This window comes from Pteropus alecto, unplaced genomic scaffold (assembly GCF_000325575.1).
Source record: "Pteropus alecto unplaced genomic scaffold, ASM32557v1 scaffold269, whole genome shotgun sequence".
NCBI classification, from domain to species: domain Eukaryota; kingdom Metazoa; phylum Chordata; class Mammalia; order Chiroptera; family Pteropodidae; genus Pteropus; species Pteropus alecto.
In genome coordinates, this window is record NW_006443566.1 from 2,288,818 (window position 1) to 2,301,932 (window position 13,115).

Sequence of the window (13,115 nt, forward strand, 5' to 3'; positions counted from 1 at the left end):
CAAAACACAAAGGCTAAAAATAAGACTAAAAGAAGTAAAATGACAGTGCAGAAATAAAGCTGGCACAAGCCAGAAGCGGGGACCTTTCTGGGACGGCTCTGAGGTTACCCTCCCAGTTTGCCTCCAGACCTCAGGACAGACACCGAGCCTCAGAGCGCCTTTATTGCCATCCTTATTATACCCTGAGAACACTCATGCTGCTCTTTTGTCTGGGGCGACTTGTGAAGTGGTGATTAGTTGGAGTCATGGCAGAAGATACTGTTTTCTGGCTTTGAAAATTGGATTTGCCAGTGGCCAAAGGGACCTCGTCTTAAACCTTTGAGGATTCACTGAGGCCATGTAACCGGAAGCCTTCCGCTCTGCCTGGAAGCCGGAGGGACGTGCCATTGCCTGAAATTTCCTTCACTTTTCAAGTGACTGGGAATGACAGATTTAAGTGCCTTTAAGAGAACAGAGAAAACCTATGAGAGCAAGTGCTAGAGTGAAGGAGTGAAAGAATCTTTCAAATGAAACCATTTGTGTTTAGCAAGTGAAAATGAAAACCCTGTGTGGTGGATAATGCTGTCGACAGAATAAGCATCCTATGTCCTAATTATTTAAAATGAAAAGACTACCTTCAGAACCACATAATTAGATAATATCCAAATACGGTGATGCTTTAGGACTCCCTGTAGCCTTACAGGTTATTGATACTAACGATACAACCTCTAACTCTAAAATTAGGTCTGTCCAAACCAACCAGGATTCCCTAACCAGGAAGTTCAAGTTTTAGAGATATTTCAGAGCTAAATATCTGCTCTTCATGAAACTGATAATGCTAGCGTCACCAGCCTACTCTGCTATTCACTGTCTTATTTAATGGCTAAATAAGTGCCTGCACCTGTCTTGAATGTACGTGGGCGAAAATAAGCCCTTTCCAAAACTGACACTGGAAAGAAAGTTAATATACACAATCAGTGGTGGGCTTCTGTTTCTTTTATCTATGTTACCGACTTTTTCTCCCTTTCAGATTACAGGCCTCTGCTCACCAAAAGGCTTTAGCCCGAGACCAGGCAAATGAGGGCAAAGATTCTGCTGAACAAGGAGAACCTGATTCTTCCACTCTCAGCTTAGCCGAGAAGTTGGCCTTGTTTAACAAATTGTCCCAGCCAGTCTCAAAAGCTATTTCTACCCGAAACAGAATAGACGTGAGACAGAGGAGAATGAATGCTCGCTATCAAACTCAGCCGGTCACGCTTGGAGAGGTGGAACAGGTGGGTGCCCCGTAATCCAACTTCAGTTTGCGGGTATGTTCTTAAACTGTAGGCGCACCGTGCTAGCTTAGGTTAATGATATAATCAAGGCGATCTACCTGTAATTGATCTACCTGTAACAACTTCATTCCTAAGAAAGTCATTATGCCAAGTATGTTTTTTTTTCTTGTTTTTATAATTCGGAATCATCTGGAACGAGTTCATTTTGGAGAGAAAAATAGGATGCAGAATCTGCTTTTCACCCAGATGGATTTTAGCTAACAAAATGCATTATATAAATATATCTAGGATCAGTTTCCCACTAAGATAGGCATTACACTGCACTAAGTTCAGTCTAGGTCTATCCATCCACCGGGATCTATAGAGACAATATTTTAAAATCGGCTTTTCCCTTCTTCACTGTGTCCCTCCCCCCCACCCCAGGTGCAAAGGGGAAAGCTCATTCCTTTCTCGCCCACTGTCAACACATCTGTGTCCACCGTGGCATCCACGGTCACTCCAATGTATGCGGGGGAGCTGCGGACACAGCCATCCATGGACGACAACCCAAGGGCCACTGACTACAAGTTTCCTTCTTCGATAGAAAATTCAGACTCTCCAGTTAGAAGCATTCTGAGGTCCCAAGCCTGGCCGCTTTCACTGGAAGGCAGTGGGAACAAAGGCACATTGAGAGAATTGGGAGAGACAGAGAACAAGAGAGCCGTGACAGGTCGGGACGGAGGTGTGAGAAAGTACGGGTCCTTTGAGGAAGCAGAGCCATCCTACGCCATCCTCAACCAAGTCCGGGAAGGAGACAGCCATAAGGAAACGAAATACGCTGTCCTGAGGAAGGGAAGCCTGGAGCTAGTCAGTCCTCCCGTCGCCCCTCTTGGTGACGTGCTGAAGGAATTTTCCACCGTGGAAAGCACCGCACCAGGGACTCCAGACTTGAAGGACCGGCAGCACTTTGGGGAGAAAGTGGACATGGAGAATGTCACAAAGAGGAAGTTTTCGCTGAGAGGTGAGTTGCTACTGACTGCTTCTGACTGGGTTTTTAGTTTCTGCTTGATTGTGTGCATGTGCCTGTGAGTGTTTCTGACTGAATTATGAAGGGGCTTATAACTTAGTATTGATGAGAAGTTTAGCGGGAATGACACTCTCCCCCAGACTTCTCTTCCCCTTGAATCTGACTTGTTCAGTGGATTATCAGTTTTTCAGCCATAAAAATAGCTGACGCTCTTTCACACATCTTGATAAGGGGGTTGAATGACTGGTCACATTAGCTCACATCACAGCCTTGTGAACTTGCCAGCTCTGCTCGCCCTTTTATAAGTCAGTGACCCCAAATGTCCAGGGCTGGGTAAGCACAGGGGGGCAGGACTTGAACTCAGGTCTGTGGATTTCTAGGCTTACTTTCTACATCCCTCTTATGCAGACTAGCAAACTGTACTGCATAGGCCTTTCATTCTCTTTCTGCATCTACATAAAATAACAGTGTGCAAGTTATAATAGTGCTTTTGACTTGCGAATGTGGCATGTTTGAAATGTGAAAGATTGTCTTGGAGGAGTAGAAACATTCTGGAGCATACAGTTAAAACTAACTTCCTGTGCCTTGCACACAGGAAAAGACCAATTGTCACAAAACAGTTTGCTGTGCGGGGTAACCCACTGGGAAGTTTGGCTTTCTCACAGAATGTAGCATGCCGCAGATTTGCATAAATCCCAGTGGATTGGGTAACGGGCCATGTGCCCACGGATTGAACTCCAAGTGCAGAATCGTTGGGGGGGACGAGCTGGGAGTACATTTGCCTGGAGGAGGAAGTGCTGACGTCGCTCCTTTCCTTCCCAGCGGCGGAGTTCGGGGAGCCCACTTCTGAGCAGACCGGCACAGCTGCTGGGAAAACCGTTGCCCAGACTGCACCCCCAGTGTCCTGGAAACAGCACGAGCCTTCAGAACAAGCACAGGAGAAGCACTATAAGAATCCATGTGCGATGTTTGCTGCTGGAGAGATCAAAGCGCCGGTGGCGGAGGGCATCCTTGATTCACCCAGCAAAACCATGTCAATTAAAGAAAGGTAATCAGATTTAACGATTGCGAAGTCATTCTGTTAGGGAGGAACTTAAGGTTTTGCTTTTAGAAAAAAATCCCACTAATGGGCAAAGAGAGGAAATCGGAGTCTGGCTGCATGAGAAGATGTGCCGTTTTGCTAGAATTCTTGGGAAGTCGGGGTATCTAAGAGTGAACTGCATTCGCCCCGGTGCCTGGCTGGGTAACGCGGGAAGAACGCCAGCTCCAGACTCAGATGAGGAAACCAACAGAAGCAAACATTTGCTTGCTTCTTTTGTTTGCAGTTTATTTTTCTTTTTTTTATATTAAATTCTTTGACTGTCCAGTGGTGGGAGCAGAGATCTCGGCTTTTTCCCTCTCGGATACACGTGGCTTCAGATGAATGCACCCATGGCTTGTGACTATTTGTGTAAAGTATATGCAGAGAGAAGGAAGATAAATTCATATTTAGGATATAAATCTTTGGTATTAGAATCTAAGTTTTGTTTATTTTATAGAAGGTAAAATGGATGACTTTTCTGAACTGCATTTAGAAAGTTTTTCTCAAATAATAGCTATGAAAGATTACATTGGCATAGCAGTACCATAACATCATTTCATTCAAAAGAATGATGGAGGGCTGAGAGGATATTTTTAAATGGGAGAGATACGAAGAATGAGAGCTAAATATTTCAGGTTGTATTTTCCTTGTTAACCTTAAGCCACTGTTGAACTGAGCAGCAAAAGATGTAATGGTGATAGGAACACACCTGAGCAAGGTCTCATCGATTTCATGGGCAGAACTATTTCCATCGGCTCTTTCCGGTTCTGCCCACCTGGACTCCGCCTCAGCACCTCCCACCTCTCGAAAATCTTCTCACTCTGTCAGGCTCCGGCCACTCTTATTTTTCTAGCTACATTCCAAACTACCTAAGACGATATATCAAACTACAGTGAAAATTCTTCATTCTGTTTTTCAAGCCAAGCTTTTGAACAATGTTCATAAAATATTAATTAGATGGAGTCTTTTTCAACTAACGAATTAGTAAAGTTGGTAGATCTTATTTATTTTCACCTTTGTTATTTAAAATTCACAATAAATCAGACCTACCAGACTGAGGAGGCAGAGGCGAAGGACTGATGGGATGAGTCAAATCAAAGTGATGTCTTAATCAGGGAAGCTGTGTGGCCTATGAAGTCCTCCTCTGTAGAAACCTGGCTCGAAGAGAGTTCGGTCCTAGACATCCAACTATTGATACCCAGTTAGGTGAGAAGGAAGAGATACCATTTAATGGAATTAATGATAAACATCACTTATACACAAGTTCTGATATTCTACATATCGGAAAATATTTCTGGGGGTAAAATCCAATGGAAATACTAATATACCCTTTCTTTCAAAGGCTCGTAAAGGAGATTCCTTATCTTTGGGTATAATCTATCTGTTGAGACTTAGGACTTTTGATAAAGTTTTGTGTCTATCCACAATGCAATAATTACTGATGTGCCTATATTTAGTAAATTTTAACATATCTATCTTTCTGAAAGGAGTTTTAATCCTGTAAAATTCTCATTTTGGAAAATACAAGATGATAGAAAGTCGGAGCTTCCTAACCCAGGCTTTGTGGAGATCTGAGAAGTTCCAGGATGGCTGTAGGGCTTCTGGGAACTGCCTGGAAGTGTGTTCAAAGTTGACTGTATATACCTGAACCTCTGGCTAATGGGAGACAGAACTTCTCTCAGTCTCTGAGAGTAATTCCGAACTGTTCAGAACCATGATGATAATGAATGCACGTTAAGTAGTTAGCTATTCAGTTTAATTGTTAAAATTTGCAGGCATACCTCTGTTATATTGTGAGTTTGGTTCCAGACCACCACAGTAAAGCAAGTATCTCAATAAAGCACGTTGTAATCCTTTTGCTGGTGGAGGGTCCTCCCTATAATTTGTAAAAAATGCAACATCTGTGAAGCTCTATATAGCAAAGTACAGTAAAATGAGGTCTACCTCTATGTTTAAAAATGGATAAGGTACACTTTATTTAGCAGCTGTTTATAATTAATTATGCTAATATGAAATATATTGTCAGCGATCTCCCCCCTAATCTTAATGGTGCTTTTATTTGTACTTTGCTGAAGTCACAGAACTACGTATCTTTATAATCCATCTGTGATAGCTTTTCCCTAGGAAGGGCTTATAATCCCTCTCTTCTGTTAAAATGAGATATTGAAGTTTGACGTATTTAAAATAAAAATGCTAATTATTTGAGTTTTACTTTTCTTTTTTTGAGGTAGCATGTAAAAAATAAGAACTTTTATACCTGATTCTAACTTTTTCTTCTTTCCGAGGGAGGGTTTAGTTCCAGAGACCACGAGGGTCACGTGGTAGACAGAACTGACAGCAGGGGCTAGTCTCTACCTCTCCCAACTCAATCCTCAATGCACTCTGTTTTTAGAACATGTCTGATGCTCAAGGAAGCATATCTTTTTCTATCTTTTTCTGACATCTTGAATGTCAAGTCGGAACCTTAAATAGCATGGAACTTAAATACAATCTGCTTCTTTTCACTGGATTAATAAAATCAGTGTTTCATAACTGTCTAAATGATTGGGGTGTAAATCGTTCCCGTTTGGGAACTCCTTTGAAAAGCATCGCAAATCAAATAATCTTTATGTTATTTAGGGACGAAAACTTGATGTCTCTTTAAAAGTACACTAGGCTTTTAGAAATCTTGTTTGCACAATTACTGAAACAACTGGATCTGAGCTTCCTTATGTGTGAGAGATGATTACTGAAAAAAGCCAAGGAGCCATCCGTTCACTGGAAAACTGGCGGAATGTGAACACTGAGTTGAAGAAGGTTGAAGAACCCGCCCCATGCCTCCCAGCAGCCTGCAGCATACTGACTTACAGTGGCCGCTGGGGATCCCCCTGTGGTCCCTCCATACCCCTCCCCCCACCCATCTGCTCTCCACCCAGCTGAATGGCTGTATCCACTCTCCCCCAACAGACTGGAGGCTCCTACCTTCTAGCTGGGAGATTTCAGCCACTAGAGGGCCCAGAATCATGTATTAGGGATAGAGGTATCATTCCTCTTTGACCTGCCTTTTCTGATGTTTGATTTACCTGCATTTAAAAGACATGATTAGTTCACTCCTCCAGCCTGCAAACTAGCCCAGGCCAAGATCTGATGTAAATACTAATCGGTGCTGTTTGGCCCTATCTGACATTTGTGTGGTGCCAGTGATTCTCTGAACGCAGGGACAGTTTTTAAAGGGGGAAGAAAAAAATGTACTGGTCACACGGTTTGCCTGACCCGTGTGACCCAGCCCTGACTGCTGTGAGCCCGCAGAACTAGTTCTAATGAGGCAGGGCTGTCGGCTCGGTGCCGGTGAAACGGCCGTCTCAGGCCAGTATTCCCCGCTGGAAAAGTGTGGGCTGGGGCAAGAAGGGCGGACATTTCCCCGGGCGGCCTGACAAGCACAAGTCACGGTGGCCCCAGCCAGGCCTCGGGGTTAATAGGCTAACATAGTGCCACTCGCTAGATTCTCCCATCAGACTAAGCGGATGTCCAGGCTCTCAACATCACAGCCCTGCACTTGGACTTGGCGGATGTTAGAAGTGCTGACAGTTGTTTGAACGGCACAGGCAGTAATTTGTGTCATGTGTAGGACCAGACGTTTCGCCCCCCGGCCCTCCCCGTGCGTGGCCGCCTGCGGTGAGTCAGCAGCGTCGTGAGACTGCGCGGGCAGAGAATACGTGTGGGAAAAGCCGTTTACCCTCCCGGCTCGCTGAACACCAAGTGGGGACAGGGAAAGCGGTTCTGGTCATTTTTCCCCTAATCTTTCGATTGTTTGAGCCTCAGCTCACGTGAGTTTAATGACCATCACTTTTTTGCCTTTTACCTTGTGTTGTCCACCTTAAAGGCTTCAGTCTTCTTCATTCATTGTGATGGAGTTGGATGAAACAGCCTCATGTTCACGAAAGTAACCTTTCACAGAATATAACATTCAAGCTGCACGCTGCAGTTGAACTGAAGTAGGTTAGGAAAAATCTCAGCTAATTAGATTCTTTTTTTGTATATAACTTTCCCCTGAGGAAAGTTGAAGTAATAATTTAAAAAATGGGTTTGTAGAGAATAGTTTCTGTATTAAGAAGAAAAAGCAAGTTCATTTGGAGGAAAAGAACAGAGCTCAGAATATAGGAAGAGACAGTCTTAAACATGATCTTTTACCTGTAATTGAAAGGTATGAGATTAATAGATGGTCAATGTTTTACAGCTTTACGTTTTTAAAACCACTTCTGCTGTATTTTCTGCAAATAAGTTCCTATTTGGCTTTAGTCGTTAAATATTATTATATCAAGTGACCAGAAGGGGTCACTGGCAGACATTTTTTCTCTGGGGACCGATTCCTTTCTCTCTGCCCTCACCACGGGCAAGGAAAAATCGCCGCTATTCCTTTAGTGGAATGATGATGCGTCTTTTATCCGACAAGTCAGATTCAGCTTCGCATTTCTATCAACTTTAACATCTATGGGGCCATCTTAGCAAAGGGACCCCTGTGTTATTTTTCCACACACACTTTCTTCAGAAAAAAAAATGAAATTCAAAAAGATTAAAAGAAGGCAGCTGTGGTCATTTAATGGGCAAAGACTTCCAACTTATCTAAGTTCCGGTTCTATTATGAGTGAGAGTTTGGTGCTGAACTCTTTGGTTGGTGTGTTTTCCCCTTAGATTAGCACTGTTGAAGAAGAGTGGAGAGGAAGACTGGAAAAACCGACTCACCAGAAAACAGGAGTACGGCAAAGCGTCTGTCACGAGCAGCCTGCACGTGCAAGAAGCGGAACAGTCGCTCAAGAAGAAGGTGACGTTCTCCACGTTAGGAAAAAGCATTCTGACTAACGTCACACTTGCAAGTGCATCAGTCCAGCATGCATAACTTCACTAACACCATTCCGTGAGGCCCTAGCACTGTCTTGCCGTTTGAGTACACACGTAACGTACGTTAACTATCTCGCAACAGCTTAAACTGATCAAAAGATAAAGTCTTGAGATGTGGTAGAACTGGTAACTGTGCCACCTACATTTTGAAGCGTGTACGTTTACTTTGTTTCAAAACTTTCTTAAGTGAAGTCTGACTTTACAATGTTAATACAGCCTTTATAATGAAAAACTTTAATGGACCACTAACAGTTTATAAGTTGCATATAAAATATGGACTTAATTGTCCTATACTGAGATTTAAAACCTAGGTAAACAAAGTAAGGACATAATTTTTGTGGTCAGTGAGTCCTTATTTTTTAACTTTAAGCATATTTCACAATGAGCAGGTGTGCCTTTTCCTGAGAATACAGAGGAAAAAATGTTACGCGTTTAAATAAAATTTAATAACACATTGTTATTAGTCCTGGCAAGGATTTCATAGGCAAAAGTTTTAATGAGTTGTTAAATTACCAATATAATGATGACCAGCTTTTGACCAGTTAGTGCACACTTTCAAAGTGGCTGGTGACTTTCTTGCTGCTTGGCCCTTTGATTGCAAATAAACTTACTGGCTGGAAGCAAGGGGGACACTGTGGTACATCCACTAGGCAACTTCTAGGATCAAAAGTCTTCACACAGAGACGAAAAAAAGAAACTTTCTACCAAATGATCACCTGGCCCCTTTCTAGTTCTAAAACAACTTAAGCATTTGCAAAAAAGAGAAATTATGAATGTGACCTTTGTGCATTAAGAAACGTCAAAAGAAAGTGTGTACATAAAACTGTGAGGCAGGAGTTCTGACACTTTTATATAGTATTTCTGTATCTTCATAGGTTAAATTGGAACAGCAATTTGAATTCTTTCTTTTGAGACATACATGATATTAGAGATAATGACTAAAAAACACTTAATTCCCAGCCGTTAGTAAATTTCTCAAATCCAATCAGCTGTGAATTTTAGATTCGCATACGTGTAAAATTTGGATTTTAAGAATAAAATCCTCAAGTGAAAACTAGTCCCTCAGATAATTTGTCCCTAACTCCCACAGACTTCATTTAAAAAGATCTTGAAGTCATTGCTTCAAAAATAACGTTTACCTCACGTCGGTCATTTTGGAAGATGCAAAAAAAGCCTCGGGAGCTGGCAGTTCCATCAGGCCAGGTGAAAATTAAAAGAAAGCTACCAATGTGCTTTGTAGCTAGATACTTTCCTCATGAATAGTAGAATGAGATAAGTGTTCTACCTGCTTTGAAGACAGGGGTCATTTGAGGCTGTGGAAACCAGAGGCTGTGAGTAGAGGATGAGATTTGACCTGCCTCAACACTTGGCTAAGGTGTTTGGAAGGCAAGAGATGCAGGGAGACTGCGGTTGCCTCTGGGGTGGGAACTCCAGTCAAAGGAAGTGCTAGGGCTCTAAGTGTGACTGGGGCTTGAGTGTGAAAGGAGGCCTCTTGACTAATGGGAGCTGCAGATTCTGCAGCAATAGTGAACTCACTCTCCCACTCCTCCTCAGTAACCTAGTTCACTGTGGCCTGAGACAGTCGGCTCTTTGAAGTTATAATAAGCCTATCTATTTTAGGCTCGTGTAGCAGACATTGGGACATCTCAAGTTCTGATGAGGTCAAGTGGTTTTCACATGGCCTCTGATAAGCCCTTGGCTTGATTTCTTCCCCAGGCTGGCCGTATATTTCTGTCACACCTTCGCTGTGCTCAAATGTGAGATTCCTTAAACCCGATCTGTTTTAAGACAGTCCCCAAAGAGCTGAGGAGTATTTGAGAAATCGCCACTGCTTGCTGGGTGTCCGAGTGCTGCCCTGGAGAGTGAGGGACAGTCATGACGTGGTGCATGCAGATGGGACTTTGCTGCCTGCGCTGGACCTAGACTTACTAATGGAGAGCTGCCCAGGGGAGCGAGCACCAGAACCTCCCATCTTTTCCACCGATGTGGAAAGGAGCTGGTTTTACAGTCAGGTCATTACTTCTTGCATTCATCAAACAGCATATATTCGTGGTTACCAAACATTTTACAGTTTGTCCTCCTCAAGTGTTTGTGTGTGGTAAGCATAGTCTCATGATTTGCAGTCCGTGGGAATGCAGAGGAGGCAGGAAGTAGAGATAGGACTCTGTAAATCGCTTCCATTGACCCCATGAAAATCCTTGCCGTCCAATAAAAATATGATGTGAGCCACATACATAATTTTAGGTTGTCAAGTTACCACATTGAAAAAAATGTAAACATCTCCTTAGAAATCTATAACTGCTTTATTTCTGTCAAAGGCTTTGTCCCCAAACAAAACAAATTTGTGGTTCTCTAACTAGCATTTTATCGTGGGTCCTATATGGTAAGAAAATATTCTTTTGGCCCATGAATAGATTTGGGGAACTGAGAGTTTTCCTTTCCCTATGAAAAGATCAATCATGTCTCAGAGAATATGCAACTTAACAGCAGTTCCTTGCTTTCCAGATTTATCTTCCAGTATCAGGACTGATGAATTAGCGCCTAAGAACACTGACCCTTCACCTAGCCAGCTGTCATTTCTATGACGGAGAGTCTGAGTTCCTTCTCTCTCCCCTGTCACCCTTCTTTTCTCTTCTTTCTCCTGGTTTTGGCTTAGTCCAGGGCAGTGCTAACCTGACTTAAACATTTCTGCTTTTTTAGCATATATAATTAGTTCTCAAGACGGTGAAGCCATTTGGTTTGTAGATTTGGCCCAGTTCACACCGTGTGGAATGCGTGTCCTTGAGCCTGATCTGTGGACCGTTTACTGCAAAGTAACTCATTCCATCAAAAGAGTGAGAGAAATGACACGAAGCGAAGTTTTAAAGAAGTGTCTTGGCAGGAATCTCTGTCACAACTAAACTGCAGTTATTTATTTTCACCAAATAATTCTTTTGAACTCCGATCCCATTTTGGCATATGTGACATTAAGATATAGACAGAGAATCACATGTCCTTTTGTTTAGATAATCACCCAGGATATCAAACTTTTCCAGGAAATAAGAATGCTTTACAGAGTTTGCCTTTACAACCTGTGTCTATTTCTGAGTCACAGATTAGGATTTTATATCTACTGTGCTTCAACAGGATCAGGTCAGTGAGTCAAGCTAAGATCTATAACATTCCCAAAACAAGTCCTTGACAATTCGAGGAAGGTAAATCTGCGCATGCGTGTTCTAATTCCAAATCTGCATTGAGGAGAATGAAGCAAATTTAAAGAGCAGGGAGAGGAGGGAAGGAGAGGCTCATGTTAAAAATCACCATCTTGCAGACGGGGTGTGAGCTTGCTTGGTCTCTGTGCCCCTTGACTTGTGAGCACGTGCATGCTTCTAATGGAACCCAGGCACCAAGTACTGGAAAGAGATTGTGACACCCTAACCCGACCCTGCCCTTCTGACACTCTGCAATGTTACTGTTTGTTTTAACCTGTAGGAAGAAGGAGGATTTTCAGATGATAGTGCCATTTCTAACCTGCTTTGGGTAAGCCTGACTCTAGCAGAAGTGTCCTCTAGATTCTAGCCAGTTATGCCCACCACATGTCATTCTCATCGGTGACGGTTCCCTTGTGCCCTCTCCCTGTTTGGTATTTTTATCCTGGGGCGAGACGCCACCTTCATCCAGAGTGGAGAGCCATCCTAGCTCCTTTCATTTCTTTTTAATCATGTAATGAAAAAACTTCAAAGGAGATATTTTATGCTAAATGTTAAAACTGTCAATGAAAAAGTTATGGTCCTCCTTTCTCTGACTTAGTATCTTCTATAAACCGCAGTAATCTTGCCCTTAATTCATTTAATTACTATACAAAGCTGACTTGGGTATATTGACTGTGCTTATGTGGATTTAGTTCAGCGTTCTAAAAAAATAAACAAAGAGGAAGCACTCTTTTGGAAAGATAAGTGAAATTGCAATGAGTAAATTAACATTCTGTTAGAGAAATCATTGTTTCTGTCTCTCCCCTCCCCACCCCGCTCCGATATTCTCTGTTCACCTCTAATCCTCTTGCTTTGCTCTATAGGAACCTGTATATGCTTCTACTTATTCTCCTGCTATACCTGCTGCCCATAAATACCTGTCTTTTGTATCTATTAATCAGGTGAGGAAAAGCCAACCCATATTAAGCCTCATTGCAATTTCCGAGCAGTAGGAAAAAACTGGTTTCATTTGGGGAAGCAACTCCTTTGCTGCATTTCAGGCTGCGTGTGTGTACGTGTGTGTGTTTGTGTGTGTGTTGAATCAGTTCTTCGTATAGTCAGAGTCAGTCACACACATCACATCCTTGGCTCAGATTTTCAAGTAGACCTGGTGATATTAATTTACCTCACAGTCATGAAACTGGTTGAAGAAAAAAGTTTTCCCTTTTACTCTTTAAGTTTTATATCCTTAATTGAGTCAGGAGCCCAAGAAATACACCACAGAGTTCCTGCCTCCAGCTCAGTGGTGATGCCATCTTGCATAGCTCGATAAGCAAGGAGGACGTGGTGGAGGCAGTGTGGAGTGTGGAAGGGACAGGGAGAAAGGTACAGGGAGAGAGAGGCCGGTGTGACATGAGCTGACTGCAGTGGCTCTATTGAAATGAGAAACCACAGGCTTCCTGAGCCCTACCTTCCATGCTCATCCTCACCGTACCCTGTCTGAACCCCACCCCTGCAGGGACACCCGGCCTGGTCTGAGGCATTCTGTTGGTGCATAATAGGTGATCATTTTTAAAGCTAGAAACAACAACGATTATTTTTTATTCCCTTTGGAATGTCCCTGGTGCCAAAAGAGCTATGAAAAGCGGTGGCATCCCCTTTGCCATGAAGCCCAGGTTCTCATTTTCCTTCTCTATGGAACCTTGCCGGGTCACTTCCCAGTCAGG

At 42.9% G+C, this 13,115-nt stretch overlaps 1 protein-coding gene across 1 annotated transcript in view; it reads left to right on the forward strand.

Annotated features, from left to right (window-relative positions):
* SVIL (supervillin) overlaps nt 1-13,115 on the forward strand; it is a 202,954-nt gene that overhangs the window by 150,638 nt on the left and 39,201 nt on the right. Inside the window, exons 16-19 of the mRNA XM_025041258.1 lie at nt 1,010-1,253; nt 1,677-2,253; nt 3,082-3,307; nt 8,012-8,141. Coding sequence (XP_024897026.1) covers nt 1,010-1,253; nt 1,677-2,253; nt 3,082-3,307; nt 8,012-8,141 — 1,177 coding nt within the window. The remainder of the gene's footprint in view (nt 1-1,009; nt 1,254-1,676; nt 2,254-3,081; nt 3,308-8,011; nt 8,142-13,115) is intronic.